At 41.9% G+C, this 22,985-nt stretch overlaps 1 protein-coding gene across 6 annotated transcripts in view; it reads right to left on the minus strand.

Moving 5' to 3' along the window:
* Positions 1–22,985, minus strand: part of DNAH5 (dynein axonemal heavy chain 5) — a 235,227-nt gene that overhangs the window by 185,111 nt on the left and 27,131 nt on the right. For 4 of the 6 annotated variants that reach the window (XM_053913931.1, XM_053913933.1, XM_053913927.1 and 1 more), the window contains exons 1-3: positions 17,176–17,459; positions 6,017–6,151; positions 3,260–3,344 (exon numbers count right to left, since the gene is read on the minus strand). In XM_053913931.1, coding sequence (XP_053769906.1) covers positions 3,260–3,344; positions 6,017–6,151; positions 17,176–17,232 — 277 coding nt within the window. In that variant the 5' untranslated portion in view covers positions 17,233–17,459. Of the gene's footprint in view, positions 1–3,259; positions 3,345–6,016; positions 6,152–17,175; positions 17,465–22,985 lie in introns of those variants that run through there. The other 2 variants (XM_053913940.1, XM_053913932.1) reach the window with 2 other exon arrangements.

The following is a 22,985-nucleotide window of genomic DNA, read 5'->3' on the forward strand; positions in this document are numbered from 1 at the left end:
GGTCCAGAGCAAATTCTTGCTAAAGCTATAAAAGTCATCCCTGTCACAACGGGCCTTCAGGGGGGGCGGTGAGAGAGGGTGAGAGAGGGGACAGCATCTGTTGGCATGTGCTATGCACCAGGTCCTCTGCTTGGAATCTTGTCTACATTACTAAAACTCCCTACAATCCTGAAGGCAGCTGTGACCGGTCCCAAGTCACACAGCCAGCAGGTGCAGAGCCAAGATCAAACACCAGCTCTAACTGCAAAACTCCAGACCTCCACCTCCCCCCACTGCTCCTTCTCTGTCATAGTCTGGTTGCGCTTCACTGCAATGCTAGAGTCCGGCCCGTGGTGAATGGTGGGCCCTGTAGAGCCACACCCTCAGGGCTTCAATCTCGGGCTGCACAGGGCAGTACTGCCTAGCCATGTGACCTTGGGCAAGTTAGTTAATCTTTTGGTGCTTTCGTTTTGTCATCTGAAAAATAGAAATAATACTACTAAACCCAGCATCTGGAATTGTTGTAAGGATTAAATAAGTTAATACCTGGAAAGCCCTTAGAAAAGCATATCAAAATACTAGCTCACTAACCATTATCATTATTATCATCTGAAAATTCATTTTTGGTCATCCAAGCGTGTAGCTCATGTAGCTCATGTACGTACACAGAGTACGCTCTGAGTTATTCCACTGTGCTCTTATCTGCTCAAGAAAGTTTTAGGTCTCCAAATGAGCTGGTAGCTCAAGCAAGACTACCGGGGTAGGAGCCAGATTATTAGTGCTGACGAAGGGAGTTGTGGAGGGAAGTGGACTAGAAGGTGAATCCTGAGACCCTGCATTTAGAACCTCCTAGAGGAATCGGCTCCTGGGGCACTTTCTTCGCCACGGTGCTGTTCTAGAGACTTGGACCAGGGTGATGACAATGAACCCCTCCAAGAAAGGCAACCAGAAGACATCTCTCTCATTCAAAATTGTGTCCCGCCTCTGACTAATATCTTCTGGGTCTCATGAGGAAGATGTTAAACTAGAAGTTTCAACAAGGCATGAAGATACGATAGATATCAGAAACAAAGAGAGGTTTAAGGCAAAAAGAAATTCCTGCAGAAACTTCAAAGGTCCTAGAACTGATTAAATATCTCACCCTCATGAGAACTAAGAATTCTCTGGAGAGTGTGGACTGAGGAAGGATCTGGTGAGAATGGCTGTGCTGTGCAAAGGGTGTGAGTGTGAGTGTCTCCTTCACACCTCAGGTCAATGCTTCCTTTACACCTGTCCCCGTCTCCCCAGGATTAAAGCATTTCTTTCCCAGGATATGCGACTTCCAATGCTAAAGGCAGGCAAGTCTCAGGCAAACCAGGATCATTGGTCACCATAGTCAAGAAACTGACTCTTCAGCTACCTAAAGCCCAACTACCTACAGAGTCTGATTTGTGTCTCCTGGAGTTTCAGGACAAATTGGAATGGGATATGAGACCTCCCTTAAAAACCTAAGCACAAAAAACAACAAGAACAACAAAAAACCTAAGCACAGCATGCGCAGGGCACATACAGAGACACTGGGCTGAACTGGGAGCTGGTGACATGTCCATGGATGGTAGGGACAAGAAGTGGGAAGTGTTTCTAGTGAACCACGTAGGATCCCCCTGAAAAGAGAGGGCGCCTGGAGCCATCTTAAATCTTTCTCAAGAGGAGTGCAGGGAGGACGACAGAATGGAGTCATTCGGGCGGTGTATGCTACCCAGACACGACAACAGCAGGCAATGGCCATCGGGAGGACGACACATCGTCAACGGATACACAGCCAGTGCCCCCAGTGACCATCTCTGCAGAACCCGCCACAGTGCCCACAAGGGAAAGGGCCCAGAGAGTGCAAGGTCAGCCAGCTCGGGCCAGTACCAGTCCAATGGAAACCTTCCTATCACCTCTTAGGTCTCGTTGCTGCTGACTTCAAGCCTGACAGGCACGGTCAGAACCTGTGGTTAACACAGTGCAGACAAGGGGTGGGAGGATAAGATGAGAAAGCAGAGGCCCATATACAAATATCAAACCTCAGAGACCCCTGCTGGGGGTGCGGGGAGAGGGAGGGGGAGGGCCAGGAATAAAGATTTGACTTTAGATCAGCTAGTGTTCATCAACTGGATACTTTTAGTGTCTGAAATGAGAAGGTGTGTGTAATTTAATGCAACCGTAGGAATTTTTCTTATCCAAGAATATCCAGACAAATCATGTGACTGTCTGAATTTTAATCCAAAGTGAGAAGAAAAACTACACCCACCGAAAAGGACTAAAGAGAGAGTGGGAAACAAAAACAAACTTTTTTTTTTATGTTCACATCGCAGAAACCCTTATTGTTCAATGTAAGATTTACACATGAAGGCTCTTTCGCCCAGGGTACGGTTCATAAATGAACCCAACGTTTCAGGAGCTTTGCAATCTGGGACAGAATTCAAAACTTGTGTATTAGTTTGATTTTCTTCATTTAAAATAAAATATACTTTGTGACCACAAAACATCAGATAGCTAATTTTGAGAAAATGCTAGTCATTCAGATTCTGCATGCATAATTTCCTCAGTTTTTAAACGGAAAGCCATTGGCATACCATATACCAACAGCAATAACTACTTCCCCTTTCTTCAAAAAGGTAATAAAAGGATCCATATGATATTTTAATATAAGCATAATATATTTGTGTTTATGTCACTAGTGTGGCTTTAAAATCATATGAATCTACATAAAAGTAGAATGGGATTTGCCCGTCGAATCCACACAAAGATTTACAACTTTTCCTTAAGTGAAAATGACTAAATTTATCATTCAGTATGACTCATTTAAATCATAGTCAGTAGAAAATAAACATAATGTGATATTTAACTGGAAAACTCATGTTAGGCTTATTGGCAAAAATTCCTATGTTAAAAAGACATAGTGCCGACATAGAGAAGAAACAGATGCCCCTAAGTTCTAGGACATAATTGTGTGGAATGAGCCAGCATGCAAAGAAAGGAAGTCTCAAAATGTAAGCTACTTTATTGTTCCTTAATTACCAGCACAGCCTGAAAAAGTAAACAAAACATCCCAAATAAAGACAGAACAATCAGGCTAAATACCCATCATTCTCTATCCCCTTTCCTGAAGGTAAAAATAGCACCCGGGCCTCACCGCCCCGCCCCTGGACAAAACTGCTCCCTGCCCAGCTCCCACAGCGGCCTTCTGCTTCATGCCCTCCTCCGATAAACTGACCAGCACATTCCTGGGTTAGGTCACATCAAATCTGGATACCTGTTTCTGCGACCTCCACATCCTGATAGTAAAACATGAGGTGACGAAGACCTCCAACAGCAAAAAGCTGATCGATTCTTTCAATCTGGAGGGGGGAAAAAGGCACAGTAACAACTTTGTTCTGAATCAGAAACCGCATTTAAATCAACACTTACTATCACCTTTCTTATTCAGATAGGACTGCAGCTGATGTAAACCATGTGTGAGGCAACTATTTCTTTCAACATCAAACCATGAAGAATAAATGCCTCCCATTGTAAGGCTTCAATTCAAAAAATAATTCAATTAACCATAAAAATATTTGCTACATATGCATATTTGAAGAGATTATCTGTCCATTTTTGCTAATTTCCTAAAGTGTTGAGCTGTTGAAAGCAGATAGAAATATAGATCAGCATTTCATTTTCATTCAGTTGCACATCAGAGAGAACAAACTTTTCAATACCTAAAACCCAGTCTAGCACACAAGGGAAAACTCTTAATATTAGATTGAAATAATTACTGGAAAATGTCATGAGAACACATGACCGTGGAACAGTCCGGCCAACAGGAGCCCGGAACCTAGCCCCACCCACCCCACCCATGAAGCCCACTGGACATCTAGGGGTCTGCCCCCTGGCTGCTACCAATGGAAGGGCTTCCTTTAAGTAGTCTATAGCACAGCTTTGAATTCAGATTGGCAGAAAAGGGTAAAATCTACACATCCACAAGGAAGGCTATCGTCAGAAAACAGAAAATAACACATGCTAGGAAGGATGTGGAGAAACTGGAACCCTTGTGCACTGTTGGGGGGAATGTAAAATGTCACTGTGGAAAACAGTATGGCTCCTGTCGTCAAAGTGTGGAAAACAGCATTGCTAAGTGATCCTGCAATTCCACTTCCGGGCATACATGCAAAAGGACTGACAGCAAGATCTTCCAGAAACATTTGTACACCCATGTTCTGAGTGTTCATAGCAGCGTTATTCACAGTAGCCAAAAGGTAAGAGCAGCCCAAATGTTCACTGACAGATGGATAAACAAAATGTGCTACATACACTTAAAATTAATTAAGATGGTAAATTTTATGCTATGTATATTTTGCCACAATTTAAACTTTTAAAGGATAAAATCTAGCTGAAATTTTTTAATGTGAAAGCCCTCTTCAATTTCTACCATGTTATAGATACAACCATTACATATGAGGAAAAGCAAGTTGCCCTGTGTTCTTTGTTACGTTCCCTTGCCTGAGGGCACTATGGGGATGAGTAGGACGCCTTTCATGATATTACCTTCCAAAGCCAAGAAGGTGGTAAAAGAGATACTTCCATCACGACCACACTGAAGCTCCTGCCCCTGTAGCCTACTTGTCAGCCTGAGCAGCATGCTTCCTCCACCTCCAGGTTTTAGTATTCCCGAGTCCTGAATATGACGTAGCAGTTTCACTTGGGTTCCCACACTTCAGAACTTTCATTCATTCATCCTACCTGCATTATGCCAAATCCAGATGTCTGAAGTAGGAAGTAAGGTAGAGGTAAGCAATTCACCTTGGGAACAAACTCTCCAAGACCAAATCAGCTATGGGACTCTGTCTTCTTCTATGCCACTATGTTTTAGGGAAAATATCATCTAGATTTTGGTATGATGAAGATGAAATGGGGTAACAGATGAAAATCACTTAGAAGAGAGACTGACACACGGTAAGTATCCAATAAATGTTAGCTGTGAGGAGAAAGACCAAGAGGACAAAAAGGGCATTTCCTCAACCTCTGATTGATTGATCCTATGGTTTAACCATTTCAGTGTTACTCACCCCTAACTGTCCCACTGACTCTAGTTAACTCCACTGGAGTGACCCAGCAGAAGGGAGCAAAGCTAGTGCTAGAGTGCTGGAGCCATTCACCCTGGCTCATGACAGCCAACTGATCACAGCTCCTCCCACCTTAGCCTTAGTTACATTGTGCTGGTGGTTCGGAATCAGCCATGTGGGAGTATTTACACAGCATAAGTCGACACACATTCACACTTGGTGCTCCCCTCCACCCTCCTGCCCAAAGCTCGCTGTTAAACATTTATAAGCCTACCACTGAAAAGCATCATCAACAATGTGACCCTCGTTCAACAAAAAGGGTGCTCTTTTTCTCTTACACTCTCTCCCTCCCCCTCCCTCCCAATAAGTTAAAAAAAAAAAAAAACTTCAGGAACCCATCATAGGACTCCTGGTATGCCTTCTTCCCTGCCCAGGAAATTATATCCTTCAGACGTTGGATTTTCCCAACCAAAGTCACATCACATCGTAATTTTGGAGGGAATTCATGGCAGAAAATGGAAGTCAAGGTCAGAAACAAAGTTAACCAGATTCAGATGCCAAAGTCAAAGCCAGGAAACAATGACACAATTCAGTCTCCCAGGTTAGGACAAGATAAGTTCAAAAAAATTAAATTAATAAAATAAAATAAATTAAAAATAAAATAATCAGCCTCTGAGAGGAGACTCTGTTCTCCAAACTCAGGTTCCAAAATGGCACGTGAGTCCAGCTTCACTGGATTCAGAGAGATGCAGGCATTGCAGTCAAAATCATGGAAATTAAATGACAATTACATGTGCCCCACTCAACACAGACCTAGAGAGCCCTAAGCTCATTCTGCCATCATCTGTACAAAACCAGAATAGAGTCTTGTCCATGTTAAAACAGGCACAGGACCCTGCCATAGGACAGTGTCAGCATACCCTCCATAACCTCCATAAAAAGTCAATGAGAACTCAAATGCATCGCACCTGGTTTCCCTCAAGAATGGCATCCTCCACTTCAGTTTTGTTCAAGTCCACGCAGGAAGCTACAATGGCAAATAAGTAGGCATGCCTGCCATCCAAACGTGCCCGCTTGGCTTCCTTCTCTTCCTTTAGTCTTTGCTACAGGAAAGAAACAAAAATGTTATGTGGCAACTGCTGTTCTAAAAGGATTCATTTTGCAATAATTTCATACAATTGTTGCTTTTTCAAGTCTTAGTATTCAGAAAACAAGTAGCTTGTTTTAATGATACCAGTTTTATGTACTATCTTCTATTTTTAGAAATAATGTTATTTCTATCATGAAAACAGCATTGTTTTGAAATTGCATACTACAGATAAGCCAAAAGAAATAAAACTCATCTGTCATCCAGAAATTACCACTGTTAACATTTTGTTCTAAATCTTTACAGACTTATTTCTATGCATATAAAAGCATTCAACACACACAAAAAAGAGACTCCCATTTTTGTACATATTCCCTAAGCCATTAAAGAAATATCCTTCTACACTAGCTTCTATCTTTATTGTCTGCAGATTCATATATGGTCTTGAAATTAATTTCTGAATACCATTAATTACTTTTAAACTAATTGTTAATTACAATAATAAGGCATCTTCAATATAGCCAATATTAGCAGGTTGAAGCATACATATCATTCCAAATGCACAGTACTCATAAAATACATGTAAATGTATGCACATATCTCTATATTATACTATAACATTTTTCATGCATTTTCCCTTAATAATGCATCACAGACTTATTCCAGTTTAATACAGACTATTCTTACCTGTGTAATAGATGCAAAAAGTTCAATGATATGGATGTACCATAATGTATTCAACCATTTTGCCCTTGGTGGACATTCAGCTTCCAATTCATTTCTTGAATTAAGTACATTACCTTTAATGCCATGAATGCAGATATAATTTTCTAAGAAAGAAATGGAGGATGAAAAGACAAGAAGGGGAAGAAGGGGCATACAATATGCCAGGGCAAGGAGGGAAAGAAGAACGAATGGGGAAGGCTGAGTGGGAAGAGAGACAGAAATGAAACCAGGAGGCAGCACCACCAACAAACCACGGAGAGCGGCCAGTAGTGCTAATGTGATAGAAGATTGGTTGGGTCACTTAGGATAACCCTAGTAATTGTGTCTACAGGGTGACTACAGAATCCCACATTCTCTTTTGCAATGTGGCCATCCCACTAACCTTTCAAGAGATGGATTCTATTTACCTTTCTATTGAATTTGGCTTGCCCTGTGACCAGTTTTCACCAAAAGAATGTGGTGAGAAGTAAGACTATATAACATCCTAGGCTAGACCTTAGGGAACCTTCGGTTTCTGCCTTTGCACTTGGGAGTGCTCTTGGAACCCAACTACCATACGATAAGAAGTCCACGCCACATGGGGAAAACACACGGAGAACCGAGGTATTCTGGTCCACAGCTCCAGTCAACCTCCTAGCTGACTCCCAGCAGCAACTTCCAAACTGTCTTAGGCATTCCAACCTAGGCAAGCCTACAGATAACTGCAACCCAACCAAGGCCATGTGAAACAGAAGAACAGCCCAGCTGAGCCCAGTCACCCACTGAATCGAGAGAAATAAAACAGCTATTGTTGCTTTAAGCTGTTGAGTTCTGGTGTGGTTTGTTCTGCAGCAGTAGTAGGTAACAGAGTAATCCTTGTTAGAATAATTTTATTGGTTGGACAGAAAGTAAATGGATGTACATTGAGAAAAGGATGATTGGAAAAGGGAATGTAAAGCTACTAAACATCAACTAGTCTTTCTAGAAACTCAACTCCAAAGGAAATGTTTGCAGAGCTCTATTAAAAAGCATGATAAGCACTCAGTACGTTCTTACGAACAGGGATTGTTCTGGCTCCTAATGACAAGTGATAGGAAGTGCTAGTAGACAGAGTGGAATTTAGAGTCAAAGAACTATTTAACGTACAAAAACCTTTAGAAAAAGTAAAGCTAAAAGTTGGGGATTTCATTTTGCTGAGACTGAAGGGACTACTTGAGAGAAGTTGGGGGTAAGGTTTAAAAAAAACCTAAACAATATATCTCTTTCCTTGACATTTCTCTAAAAAGAAACTAACACAAGTCCTAACACAAAATACACATTCCATAAATTTCAAATACAAGTAAATTTAAATCTCTTTTCAAATGTTTCTAAAATCAGAAATACCTGTTGTTTTGACTATTTTCTACCTTCCTTCCTGTCTGCGTGGAATAAAATGCTTTTCTCAGAGTGATCTCTCTGAGTTCGCACTAAATGTCTTCAGCAGCTTAAGAACACAGTGGGAAGCCAGGGGAGCCAGGAACTGAGCAACAAAACAACATGGCAAATACTGGGCAGCCAAAAAGAACCTTAAAAAGTGGAGCGCCAGAAGAGTTGGGCAGACAGAAAAGGAACTAAAGGCTTCCAGAGAATATAGAAACTTAAATAAGGCTCTGCCTCAGCTATACATTACTGTAAGACCTAATTTTATAAGATTCCAAAGGAAACATATGAATATTCTGGTAGAAGAAAGGAGAGATTGGTCCCAAAACAGAATACTAATTATTCTATTTTTACTTAACTATCACGGAGAAAAAATACTTCCAAAGCAGGTTGATGTATACAAAACAAATTACCAATGTGTCTTTACAGCACATTTTCAGAGCTATATTAAAGAGCATGTGAAGCATGGAATACGTTCTTACATTACACTGATTGTTCCGACCCCAAATGACAAGTGATAGGAAGTAAACCCAGCGCCACACACATGAAAGGCCACAGCAACAATCGGTCTCAACTTTCATTGCCTTTCATATGAGATAACCTGGTACCACAAGGGACTTCTTTTTCCTACCACACAAAGTCAGTAACATCAAACATTTAGCGATCAGATCAGTGCATTGTCAGTCCATAAACAAGCCTGCAGCTTTCTGGCTGCTTGGGAACGGCAGCAACAGCAGTCAGATGACTAGCTGTCTGGAGGTGGCTTGTCCTGCTGACCTGCTTGGCCTTCGAAAGGTCTACAGCTCTTGGAGAGGGAGAGCAGAGTGGGATTAAGAAGGCCAGAGACAAAGGTGGATTGTTTTTTAAGGGTCATATTCAAATTGTTTTGTGTTGCAAGAGCAAGCACCGACTGCTGAGGTCAGGGAGAGTGACCAGAAACCTATTCCACGTCCCAGGACATCTGCAGCAAACCGTTAAAACATTTCTGCATTTGGTTGACGAGGTGTGTTACTACCACCTTGGAGTTAAAGAGTGATTAATGTGCTACCTCACCAAAAACTAGGAGCTGCTTCCAAGGCAGGGCGACTTCCTGAAGACAAGCAAGCCCTGGTGTCGGAGTGGGGCTGTAGGTTCTAGTCCCAGCTCTGCCCCAGAGTGCAAGACCTCGCCTCTGTCATTTAACCTCTCAAGGCTTCAGTCTCTGAAGCTCCAAAATTAAAGTGTTGAGCTAGGTGACAGCTAAGTCCATTCCTTCTGTAACATTTGGGCTTCTCATGGGTTCAAAAGTTAACAGACCAGAGACTTGAGATTTTAAAGAACAAATCTCAATGAAAACCCAAGGCCATGTGTTTTCATAACAAAGCTCTGTGATTTTTTTCTCATGACAAACCCATCCATCCAATTTTTAATATGCTGACCTTTGCCTTTAACTCTGCAGAACCCAGGCCCAAGTCTACAGTCGGTGTACACAAACTCAGTACGAATTACCATATTTGCCATGTATAATGCGCAACCACTTTTCACGAGCAGTATACATGGGATCATGATACCCACGGCATGTAATCATTAAAGCCATGTTCAATGAACATCCTTAGTTTTCCCTCAATTGGGGCAAAAAGTGCACATTATACACGGCAAAATCTGATACACATTTCGTTTTGACTGCAGGTTGATAATCCCCAACTATGTGAGAGACCTTATCTCATCTGTAAAGAGAAGAGTCCAAACGGGTATTTGTGAGATGATAGGAAGTCAACCAGCACTGAACTAAAATGGCATGGCCAAAGCTTTGACCTGGCACATCAAAATCCAGGTGAAACGAACTTTTTAAATAATGATTTCTTTAACTGCACAAATGTTTAAACTCCCTCTACCCATAGAAAGCTCAGACCCAAATCCACTGACACCACTGGCAGCCAGAAGTGGATGGAGGATGGAACTGTCTGGGCCAGGAGCTCCTCTGGGCCGAGCAGGAACACCCACTCCACAACCCTCATGGAGGTGTCCAAATACATTCTTCTCTGTTCGCCCTGGTTGCATTGCTAGTTAGGCATCTGCTGGTCATCGTGGCTTACTGTGCTTAGGTTTAATGGTCACAAAAGCCCTATGAGGAAGGCATTATTATCACTACACAAGGAAATCGAGACCATAGGTCTATTAGCAACTTTCCCCAGAGCCCACAGCTATGTCAGTGGCTGGGCTAGCGATCAAGCTCTGCATGTCCCAGAGACAGACCAATAAGCAGGGTATCCCAAGCAACGAAGAATGTTGCACTGATTCAAACTGATATTCCATAGCCCTTTTGTTCTTTAAATCCACTCAAGGGTTTCTAGGGTACAGTGTGGGGAGACCCCATGTACACTGCATGGGTTATAGGAGTTGTGGGTGGGGAGTGGAGTAAAATAGCACCATTTTCTGAGTTACTGGTGGTATTTTAGTGCCAGGAAGGACTGTTGTCCAGCTGGCTTCCAGGGGACATGCCTGTTTCCAGCTCTCCCATCACACTTCTTGTTTCAGCAAATGGTAACTCCAGCCCCATCCTCAACTCCTAAAAGTATCTTCGAGGTGGGCTCCCTGCTGGGGCAGCCAGTAGGCTGGGCTCCATGCTTCCCCCGCTCCTCGCTGCTTCCACTGAACAAGTTCACTTATATCTACATTATGCTGTATATACCAGGTCCGCTTAGTTTGCTTTTGCACCTCCAAGTGTGTGGGGCAGGAAATGGGCTCTGCAATCAAAAAATATATATATATAAGCCTATAATATATAATGTATATATCTTATAATATACATTATATATTATGTCCTATAATATATATTATATATTATATCCTTATATTATATCCTATAAAATGTGTGTGTGTATATCCCTGTTTTTTAAAAAAAAGGTTTATTTTAGGTGACATGATTATCCATGTTGCAGGTATGAATCTGGGAAAGGGATCTGTTTTAATGAGGGCTGGTGCACATATTTGAATGAATACACTCCATTTGTTTGGTTTGGGTGGCTTGTTCTTTTCTGTACATATATGCATATGGCATGTCACAAACACAGTAGAGCCAAGGGGAGTATAACATAGGTTAAAATCCCCGCTGGCAATAACTGTAAATAATGTGGAGTCTGTGAATTACAGTTGGAACTCCTTGTCTTAAATCTCCGAAATAAATAACCTCTGAAACTGATTTTGCTTTGCCTCTCAATATCAATCTCAAGTCTATAGATAATGAATCACCTGATAAGCATAGTGCTAAAGAGGCCAAGGATATGGGTTTGCTCATCTTAGGCCTGTTAGCATCACTTGATTGATTCCATTTTCCTCAACTGTGGATGAATCAGGAAAAATCCATGAGTAGAAGAAAAAAATTACTCAAAGTATATGCCTGACTGAAATGCCTAGTTATTGGTAAAATACGCAGTTCTTTTCTTTTTTAAAGAGGCTACCCAAAAGGTCCAGGCTGGTTTAGCTCATCTATCTACCATATATATTACCTGATCCTCCTTATTTTCTAAACAGTAAAATAAAATAAGTATCAACTGAATCTCACCATTCCTACAAAAGTATCAGCTCCACAGGAAGCGATGTTTTCTATTATAATTATTGCAATTTCTCCAGTGCCCAGGACAGACCTACCATGTCGTAGAGCCTCCACTGATATCTAATCAGTGGAAAAATTAACCAAATTAATCATTTTGAAAGTCACTCTCAAGCAATTAAGGGCTGAAACCATTTATTTCAGCTCAATGTGAGTCCACAATTGCAGGCTCAGAATTCAGTCAATAAGCTCTAGGTCTTCGATGCTGTTGTGACTCCAGCATAAACCAATGCATGAAATTCTGCCATTAGTAGGGAGCAGAGCTCTCTCAATTCACAGCAAATACAACTGACCATGCTCAGCCTGCATCCCATTTAAGTGTGATGAACTAAATCACTGAGGGGAACAGTTATCCTACTCAGTATCACTTAGAGCCCTATCTACAAAGTTTACCCAATCTCCATGTCTTTCAACAAAGAGAAGCCTCCCTATTTGTCTTCCAGCTTTTCATTTCTACCCACAGGGTTTCCTCTCCAGGAGAGGCTGCTCTGTGACTTCCTGGATGTCCAAACTTGCTTTTTAATTGCCTGGGAGAACCACAATTTAACAACTCTCTGCTCTTCAGTGTACTTTTCCCATCTTGCCTTTTCTTCCTCCCCTTTCATTTCATTTCTCCAGGTGAAGGGCCACAGCTGCAGAGGAAGTGCTGCACCTCTTTGGTGCATTAAGAGCACTTTAGCAAAGTGGTTTCGGGAAGGGAAAGACATTCCAGGCTGGCTAATCCACTCACAGCAGGTGCTACAGTGAAGCCTCCTTTATCTCAAGAGAGCTGCGCACACACCCCGCCCCTCCATTGCAAAGAGATAGCACTCCAACCAAGCGGTCCCTGTCAATTTCCTGGTGTCCTATGAGTAAGCTCTGGAATCTTGTCTATTCTCTCTGGAGTATTTTTCAGGCCCCCCTAATCTCTTATCATGTAGTAACTCCCTCACCTGTCATTCATTCCACGCAAATAAAGATCCCCTCTTTACCTTCTACTACGTGTGAATTATTCACCAAAGCCAACCCAAAACATAGTGTAGGGGTTTCCCCATCATCACAATCTCCTCTGCCTCCAACCTTCCGTCATCCAAATTCCAACCCGGGCTTTGTTTTCTGCATACCAAATTTCTAGACCTGATCAAGACTTGGTGAACCTTCACATGGCCATATATTCTATCTTCCTCCAACCCCACAGTGGTTTTACTCCAACATACTTGTAGGAGTAAATAACATACTTGTAGAATTCCTAGAGCTCCTCTGGCAGCAAAGACCAAATAACTTAAGGGGCTTTCACCTACCTGGTAAATAATATATAACATGTCACTCACTATTCACATGATATAGGACACAAGGGTGAAATTCCCAAACTTCCCTTATTCACCACAACAAACCAGAGTGCTTAAAGCTGGCTGCTCATTAGAATCTCGCTTTGAAATACTGATGCCTGGGCCTCTCATCCCCAGGAAATTCTGACTTCTCCTGCGCAGAGTGGGGCCCTGGCAGTGCTTTTCCTGAAAGGCTCCTCGGGCGATTCCAGGCTGCGGGGCCACCTGAAAACACCGCTCCGGAGGAGACCATGGTATGAATTGATCACGACTGAGCAGGAAGTACTACCAGGCTCTCATCTGACGGACGACCTTCCATAGAGAAAGCCCAGGGGTGTGAATTTTGGGCCCCTTCAACTCCAGACCTCTTGTCTTTCCCTCGTTACTACAGTTGTGCGCAAATTGATAGGAAGGACCACGTTCAGCCCCGTGAGGCCTGGAAGTGCTCTTCCTGCCCTATCTTGGAGCACAGAGCCTGGCAACAAGTAGTCATTCAACAGACACTTGTGGAATGGGCGAAGTCTGCACTTAGTTACACTGTCTCAGGGTCTAGCGATGGTGTGATTACCACACAGGCATCTTGGGCATTAACTCATTCAGGCTCAAGGGTACTCACTTGGGTAACAAATAGGATGTGTCTTCTCCTCACTCCCCACCTAAATCTTACAGCCATTCACTTCCTGACACTCCAAGGAAATTGTTTTGACCTTGTATATGTGAAATGTGTTCACCGGGCCAAACATGTCTGGGCTCGATTAACAGAGGATATTGAAAAGGCTTTGGCTCTTTTGCCAGAGAATAACAAAACTGACATCCTTTCAGCTTGCAAAAGATACCTGAAGGCAAAGGTTCTTTCTTCCGTCTTGGCTTCTACTGTTCAGCCCAGGGGAACAATGGCAGCCTCCCCGCAGAGTTTCTCAGAAGAAAAGGAGTTGTACCTCCCAAAGGATCAGCCGTCTCCCTGCCTCCCCCAACCCCCACAGTCTCTACCCCCAGGAGAGGCACTGCTTGGCGAAGCCTAGCAATCTGAATCCAATGAACAACAGCGTTCCCTCGCAGAAACACACACAGTGCAGAACACGAACACCCCTGCAGCAGGGCCAGCTTGTCCCCACTTTAAACACAGCTGCAATTAGGTGAAGTTAAGTCAAGAAGATTCTCATAAATCCCCCAAGTTATTTTTCTTCCTAAAAGTCAACAAAGTCAACCAGCAACATTATTTATTTCAGTTTGATTTCAGGGAAGGTAAAAAACAGAACCCGGAAGTCTGAAATCCATGTCCTTTCTATGTAAGTTGGTACTAAACATCTTCATCTGTGAGAAAAGCAGAGGGAAGGCAGACATCACCTCTGGGGCACATTTTTGCAACTAAGTCGGTAAATATACACAGAATTATTTCAAGTTTTCTCATTTAAAAGAATATGTGTTTGTCAAACAACAAAAAGGACATATGGCTTGAATTTTCCAGACCCACGGAGGTTAGGCGCATTTGGTAGTTATTTTCATGTAATTCTGGATAAAGTTGATTATTCCATTACAATAACCTAATTATAATATAGCATCATTACAGTAACAGTTGTAGACCAAGGTTAAGTATATCGAGATTTATAGTTTTTAAGTTAAGTAGCTTTGGATCTTTGCCATTGAATATTTTAAGTCTCCAAGTTATAATTTAATACTTCATCATATCAGTTCACTACATAGAAAATGTAGTCATTATTTACATAATATACTGCAACATTAAAGTTATTCTGTTAATGTCGTACTTCAGTGGAGTGAACAGAACCAGCATTCTAAATACATAAATGAAACCTCTAAAAATTTTAACTTTTTTCCAGAAGGTAGCTTGTGCCGGAGAAGAAACTAATTCATTAAGTATACTCAAGATTCTGCCATCGATTTTAATGTTTTAGACGTGGTGATAAAGTACAGGAAATTTTTAGACATGTGAAAAGTTTAATTCATTCACTGTATTGCACAAGCATAAATAAAGGTGTGTTATTGCCAGGCTCGTTGTTGGGGGGGGCCACTTGAAAATGGAGAAAATGCCACCCCTGTGCTCCAGGAACCCTCGATCCAGTGAGGGAAGGACACATGGAGACAGACGTCATTCCACTGCAGGGCCGTGACCAGAGCTCTAGCAGATGAAAAGGTGGAGGGCTGAGAGGGCACAGAGAAGGGAGCTGTCACCTCCTCAAAGTGCCAGGAGGCTTCTCAAAAGACAAAAATATAGCAATTCAATCAAAAATGGGCAGAGGACATGAAGAGACATCTCTCCAAAGAAAACATTCAGATGGCCAACAGACATACAAAAAGATACTTAATATCACTAGTTGTCAGGGAAATGCAAACCGAAACCACAACGCGATACCACCTCACACCTGTCAGAATGGCTATTACCGAAAAGTCAACAAATGACAGGTGTTGTCAAAGACGTGGAGGACAGGGATCCCTCCTGCACTGTTGGTGGGACTGCAAACGGGGGCAGCCACTGTGGAAAACAGTATGGAGGGTCCTCAAAAAACTAAATACAGATCTCCCATGTGACCCAGCAATTCCACTTCTCAGTATTTATCCCAAGAAAATGAAAACACTAATTCAAAAGACATGTGCACCCTTATCTTCGTCGCAGCATTATTTATAATGTTACAATAGGCAAGATACAATAGCATTATTTACAATAGCCAACACACCTAGCCAACTTGGGGGTCCATCAATAGATGAAAGCATAAAAAAGATGTGGTATAATGGAATCTTACTGAGGAATAAAAAAAGGAATCCTGCCATTTTGGACAGCATGAATGGACCCAGCAGGTATTAGGCTCAGTGAAATAAATCTGAGAGAGAGAAACAAATACCACATGATTTCACTTACATGTGGAATTTTTTTTTAATCAAAACAAAACAAAATCAGACCCATAGAAACAAGAACAAACTGATGGTTGCCAGAGGGCAGGGGGATGGAGGGATGGGTGGAGAAGTTCAAAGAAAGGGCACAGAGTCAAGAACAGTGCGATAACTTTGCACGGCAAAATGGTTACTAGACTAAGTGCAGTGAGCACATCGTAAGGTATATAAATGTTGAATCACTATGTTGTACACCTAAAACTAATACTGTACACCAAATGCACTTTAGTAGTTTTTAAAAGAATGAATAATGCTTGCAAACAAGTTCAGGGGCTTGGCTGTAAAATACTGACTCTGGGAAGGATGCATCAGAATATAAGGCTGGGGAAGCAGAGGGTGGCTGGTGGCTCAGTGCTTAGGACATGCAGAGACAGCATTCTCGCTGTTTCGTGGTGAAACAGCAGACTGGAAGCCCAGGCAGAGCCATCTGGGCTGTTGGGGGTGCATAAAAGATACAGTGATCAAGCCCCAAGGAAGCATCGGTTTGGTTGAGAAGGGAGTCCCAGCAGAACCTCCATCTTCCGCTGACATTAACTGGCAGTGGAAGAGGTTCCAAATCCCTCTCTCTACACTTGCATAATAAAAAGCTGCTGAACTGAGCCCTGTGCTAGAGAAGCTCACTCTTCAATGTGACTCCAAAGGCACATCCTTGTACCTCCAGGTCTGTGACCTCATTTCCAGGCCTACAGAATGTGGGTGGGGAGTATGCACAAACCCCGGAAAACTCGCAGCCCGAAATCTGCCTTGACGATCTCTCATCACCAACAGAAGCGTACAGGCCGCAGAGAATGCACAGCGACCGAAGCAGCTCAGTGAATGTGTTTTTCCCTGCAGGCAAGCATTGCCCCAAGAGATGCAGCATGTATTTCTACAAGAAGTTATAGTGTGGGTGGCTCTGTGCAGAAAAGCCTAAGGATGCAAACCCCATTTTTAAAAAAAATTTGAAATACTGACATGTAGCCTTATGTACTATCCAAAAATTAGTAGATAAAAAGTGTTTCTCACAGTACCATCGACGTACAACTTTGAACTTTTTTTAGGTATTTTCCACATAGGTGTGAGATAGGATAATCCAAGGCACATACAAGCTTACAGACAACAGCTCCTTACCGTTAAAACGCGGGTGACACTCTGCTTCCAGAGCTGTCTCCTACCGATCCTAAACATCACTGCGATCTGCTCAGTTTCTGGACTTTTCCAGAATGATCTCTTCTATCTCCTAGGAGACCTACACAGCACCCAACAGACTTTGAAATAAAAAGTCCTCAGAATGACCTGAAGTCCACTTTTACATTTCTAATTTGCATATATTAACCACCAGATACACAGAATAAAAGTTAAAAGGGCACCTGGAAGACTATTCAAGTGTTCCTTCTAGAGCCTCTCCCCTTGGGCCTCTTCTCTGTCCCTTGTGTTGTTAGGGAGATACTGTTTATATGCTGCACAGTTTAAACATGCCTCTTGATCATGTTTATCAACCAATCAAAGCATTTGAACTACGTGGTTGCAACACACTTCTGATGTTTGTTTAATTCTAGGCACTGCCCAGCAATAAGCTTGGAGTCAACAGAGATATTTGACTAATTTCTTTGAATAGTGAGAAACTTTAAACTATATCAAAATACAAATCAGAGAAGCCACAGCTTTGAATAAATTGCTCAAGAAATTCAGTCTCACTTTGTCTAAACAATTTTGTGTGCACGATTAACTGCCAGCATTGTAACTAATTGTGACTAATTGTCAGATAGGCTAATTGTGACCCAAAGGAGCCATTTTCTCCCCATAAAGAACAAGAAGCTTATTTCATATGCAAATAGCAAATGATGTCCATAAATTACTCGTGCGCACACAGTCGCACATACAAATAAACCAAGGTAATTTATTCCGTGTGACTAAGTATCTTGATCATCCTTACTGTGAAGACACGATGGGAAATCGCAGCCAACGTGATTTGAGAGCTCTAGTATGTATGATTTCTCTCATCAAGATGAGTAAAAGGCAGAACATTTAAGGCTGGGATGTCGAATCCAGGATTTAGTCCATAGAGTTCAAGGTTCAGGAACTCAAATGCAATCAAGTCATCCAAGGTAATCAGGAAATAGGGAACTCATCCTACCAACATCCTGCTAGTCAACCTCACAAGAGACTGACTTGAAAGCTGGGGTGCTAATTTGGTATTGACACCTACCGCTAATTGGGATGCTAATTTGGTATCTGAACTTGGGAGACTCATTGATCAACAGCCAACACTGGGACAAGGCCTCTAGATGTCAGGTTAATAAAGAGTCAACAGTCAGACCTAAATGCAGTAAATCCTCAGTTAACACTGTCAGCAGGTTCTGCGACTTTAAGCAAAATGACATAAAACAAAACCAATTTTACCACAGGCTTATTGATATAAACAGGAGTTAAATTCCTAGGGCATCTCCCCAATGTTATTCAAAGACCTGCTGTATTATTTTGTAAGCAAAGAACTAGAGCACAAGAACTTAAGTTTGCTTATGGGATATTTTTTAAGTCAGCTTCTGGATATTGGTAAGTAGCTGTTTTCTATTCTAATTACCACAAAGACACGTGTCTATACTGGAAGTCATTCTCCTTTGTGTGGTGTTGAAAGGTCATCAGCAAGTCACAGGATTTTGTCATCCTCCTGCTCAGCATCTCAGTATCAATCCCAAGAATCCTCTGTCGAACATAGGACCTCAGGACAGGGGTTCCAATTCATTATATCACTGCATCACTGCTTCTCTTCCATTAGTTACATTTATATCAGCTGCTTCCCTGATGGCATTTTAGGCACCATCCTCATCTCATGAGCAGCCCATTGACAACATTATCTCTTGGGGAAGAGTTTCTTTCTGGGAAGATTTCCACAATGGCTGGTGGCATCCATTTTGTGTTTGTCAGGTGTAACCATGGCTCCCTCAAGGCTTCCCAGCAAACTGCAAAGTCTTCCGTCCTCTGTGGCTGAACGTCAACCTTCTTTGGGCAGAGTAGAGGCAGGAGTTGTCACAAAGGATCTCCTTGAGGGACCCGGATGTGAAGAAGGCTCCCTGAGAATTGCGGTTAAAAGAGCACCAACAAAGCGAAGCGCAAGCATCAGTCTAATCTGACCACCTGCCACCTAACTGAAATAAAACTGATTGCTGGCCATTGGAGAAGAATTATCAAACCATTACTCAGCGGAAGACTCCAGAGGGTTTTCCTGCCAATAGTTTCTACCAGGCACCAGCCTCAGCTGACAAGTCTCCTCCTCCAGGAACTCAAGCTGAGAAGCTCTCCAGCCCCTTCCAGGCTGAGAATATTGGCCAAACACGAATCTGAAGTGAGGCCTCATGAACAAACAAGAGTGGGCAATGGGCATCCTGTAGGCAAGAGACTTTATCGGAAATCCAAGTACCTTCAGGCAAAGTTTAAAATTCCTCTTTCTTTCTTTCACTCACTCATTCGTTCATTCACTCATTCACTAAATGTTTGTGAGTGTCTTTTAGGGGGCCAGACACTATACTATGTACCAAGCATACAGCAGCTAATTAAAACACACTTAATCAAACATTAACAATTATTTTATGTAACACTCAAAGAGAAAAGATAACGCTGCCAATTGAACATCAATACATCAATTTGAAGATGCATCCTGAATCACAGATGTTAAAATGTGAAAAATGTACATCTCAGAATCAATGAAAAATCATGATTCCTGCCTTCACTGGGGGAAGACAGTAAAAAAATAAAACCATATAAGTAAATAAAATATCATTACAAATTGTGGAAAGTGTCATACAAAAGGAAAATAAAGTGCAGGCTTCCTTTGGATGTGTGATCTGAATTATTACCATTTTATGATTTTATGCCACATTGTAAAATTTCCTGACCTCACCCCTAAATGATAGCGAGTCACCTATTCTGGGCCTTGAGGACCTGTACGTACAACCTAATGCTGCGCAGCGTCATAGACAAGCGCAAGTGTTAGGGTAAAACAAACCTGGGTTTAATCCTAGCCCTGTCCCCTTCGAGCTGGGTGATGCCAGCGCTTTGGTTTCCTAAGTTACCAATAAAGCCACCCTGCCTAAGAGACTTGTGATGATTTAAATATACGTACAATTCCCGGACCTTCACAGGAACCTAACAAATGAAAAACAGAACTACATTTTTTTGGTTTCAAAAAAAGTCCTTGGAAATAAAGAATAAATTGACAGTACCAGAGATGAGGGGGTAGGGGGATAATGGGGAAGGAAGGAGAAGGAGCAAAAGAACAAGAATAGAGGACTCGTGGACACGGACAATGGGGGTGATTGACTGTGGGAGTGGGGCAGATGGGGTAGGGGTGAGTATTGGGGGAAAAGGCGGGGCAACTGTAACTGAACAACAACAAATACAAAAATATAAGTGTTTGAAAATAAAATGGTTCATTGTTTTAAAAAATAGTTCTGACTACAGTTTGTGGCAACATCAATGTAGGGGACAAATTCCCAAAGAATTTAACCTAACCCACAAATTCTAGTCTAGAGCTGTTTGGAAATTGGGCTCTAGATTTCTGAGTATGTCCCAAGAAAAGGAGTGGATCCGAGTTGTATCAGTTACCATCTACACATCTTCCATATCCTGCATGTCCAAGCGTCAGCAGAATCAAACGCATTCGTCAGTTTAATGGCCTTGTAAGCAGTGATATGGGGGCAGCGTGTGAGAATGGCAAGTGAACACAGTGGATGAGAAAGGACCATAGTTTCATCCATTCTGAGTTGTGCATGTTTTTTGCTGTTTACCATGTTGAAATCGGGTGCACCTGATATTCAATGTCCCCTTATAACTGCTGTGGGTTGGCAGCAATCATGACACAGTTGTCACTGCCGGAGTTTGTGCAGACTCATGCCACCCCAGGAGGCACGACAGGCCACTGCACCACAGTGATATGTCAACAAACTCCTGAAGATCCATTTGAGGGAGGAATGTGTGTCCTGGTTGTTTTCTGAAAATCTTCCACTGACACCTTCTGGGAAGATCAGGAAAACACCAGCATCACAACTTACAGAACAGGAGACGGTGGGTAGAGAGAAAATCCCAAAAGAATCAGACCCTGAATCTGAAGGAGTTTTAGAAATTTCTTACCCTACTCATTGCACTTATATTGGTATGAATGCACAAGGGTGACACGTAATGTTTTTAAATCTATGTTTAAGTAGATCTTAAAGAGATTTTCTCTTTTTCCTGATCACTGCAAAGAGTACAAACTTGGTTTAAAAAATTAACACCCTCAAGAAATTTATGGTTTAGCAGTTAAGAGCCAATATATTTACTAATCTTACTTAAAAATAGGAATAAGATATCTCTTGTCCAGCAGCACCATAAAAAATATTCTATGCCAGGATATTTTTTAAATGAAGTTGGAAAAGTCTTATAAAAATTAAATTTTGTTATGAAGAGGAGGAAAACTTTACATAAAGTGATTAATAGTTAAGCTTCCATCAAACTGTAAAAGACCTTATCAATTCCAATGAAACTGGAAGAAGGCAATGCACCCTAGTTTAATCGACAGTTACTTTTCTAACTTAGTGTGAATGGAACAGTCTTTTATCTGACGGTGGCTTAGGTCAGATGAAATACAGTTTTACTATATCTAATGATCAAAGGAAACCTCTTGGAAAAGGAAGGATTTAAGTCAAGCCTTGAAGAAAGCTAAGATTCAAACAGGAAAAGCTAGGACATAACATTTAGGGAAAATATCCCAAGCAAAGCATGGAAGTTGGAATTCAAAAGAGAGCCTGCCTTGTACTGCAGTTGTGAAGAAATACAGTGTTTAATCTCTGAAGGCAGGCAGAGGCTGAACTGTGGGTGTCAACCTAAGGCAGCTGCCTGTGCATGCATTAGGAAGTCAATGGAGAAGAAGTTGATGAAAGTCTTGTTTAGGAAAATTATGTCAGTCACAGGAAGGGTGGAGTGGATAAAGACTGAAGTCAGCTTTCTGGACATAAGGAAATAAAGGATTTGATGGAGGGGTGGAAGCAGGGTGACCCAAGCCAACCAAAAACAAACATGCTCAATAAAAAAAGGCAAATCCTCTAGTCTCATCCCCCATTTTGCTACCTCTAGGCTACTCCTATATAAAAATTCCAGTTGAAGAAGGAAGAGGAAGGAACAGAAAAATGGAACTGGACAACTAGTAATGTTGGAGAGTACTGTTGTCAAAGATGATTCCATTTTGTCAAGCTTGAGTAACGTGAAGAATCAGAATAACTCAAACAGGAATGGGGTAATCTAGACAAAGTGCACTTTGGAGACCAGATGACTGAAGAAATCCAAACAAAGCTCTAATTCTTTACCTCTTCTACTGGTCTTTTCATCTTGAAAACATGAAATTCAGTACATACAAGAAAAAAACATCCAGGAGCTTTTTCTGTATTCTATAATAATAAAAATTTCATAATAGAAAGAAAACAACTTATATTTCTTTGCATAACTTACTGGCCATACCAAGATCTGGTCTCTCGTATTGAAGACAGCAAGGGGCAGTGACTAATATTGAGAAAGCCCCAGCCCACACCCACCTGCTCCTGCCAACTCCCACCAACGGAGACCTACAAGCCTGCCAGAACCCAGGGCTACCGCTGGAGAACTGAGCACCAGGGACCAAATTTCACTGTGGCATCAGTGTGAGAGCTATTTGCTGTTACCACAGTTGTGCTCGTTTTTGTTAAAAAAGGAAAGAAAAAAGTAGAGAGTTCAGTTCACCAGCAAGCATAAGAATTCTCCCTTAACCTTGCATTTAGTCCCTCTGCTTTTCTCTTGGGCTCAAACATGAAGTGGTAACCTCAAAATCTCGTCCCTTTCCTATGGAAATATTTAAAGAGAAAAGTGAATCAAATGCCATTCGGTGTAATGTTAAGAATTATTAGTTAATTCACTCAAGAGGCATCTTTATT

The sequence above is a fragment of the Desmodus rotundus genome, chromosome 1 (assembly GCF_022682495.2).
Source record: "Desmodus rotundus isolate HL8 chromosome 1, HLdesRot8A.1, whole genome shotgun sequence".
NCBI classification, from domain to species: Eukaryota; Metazoa; Chordata; class Mammalia; order Chiroptera; family Phyllostomidae; genus Desmodus; species Desmodus rotundus.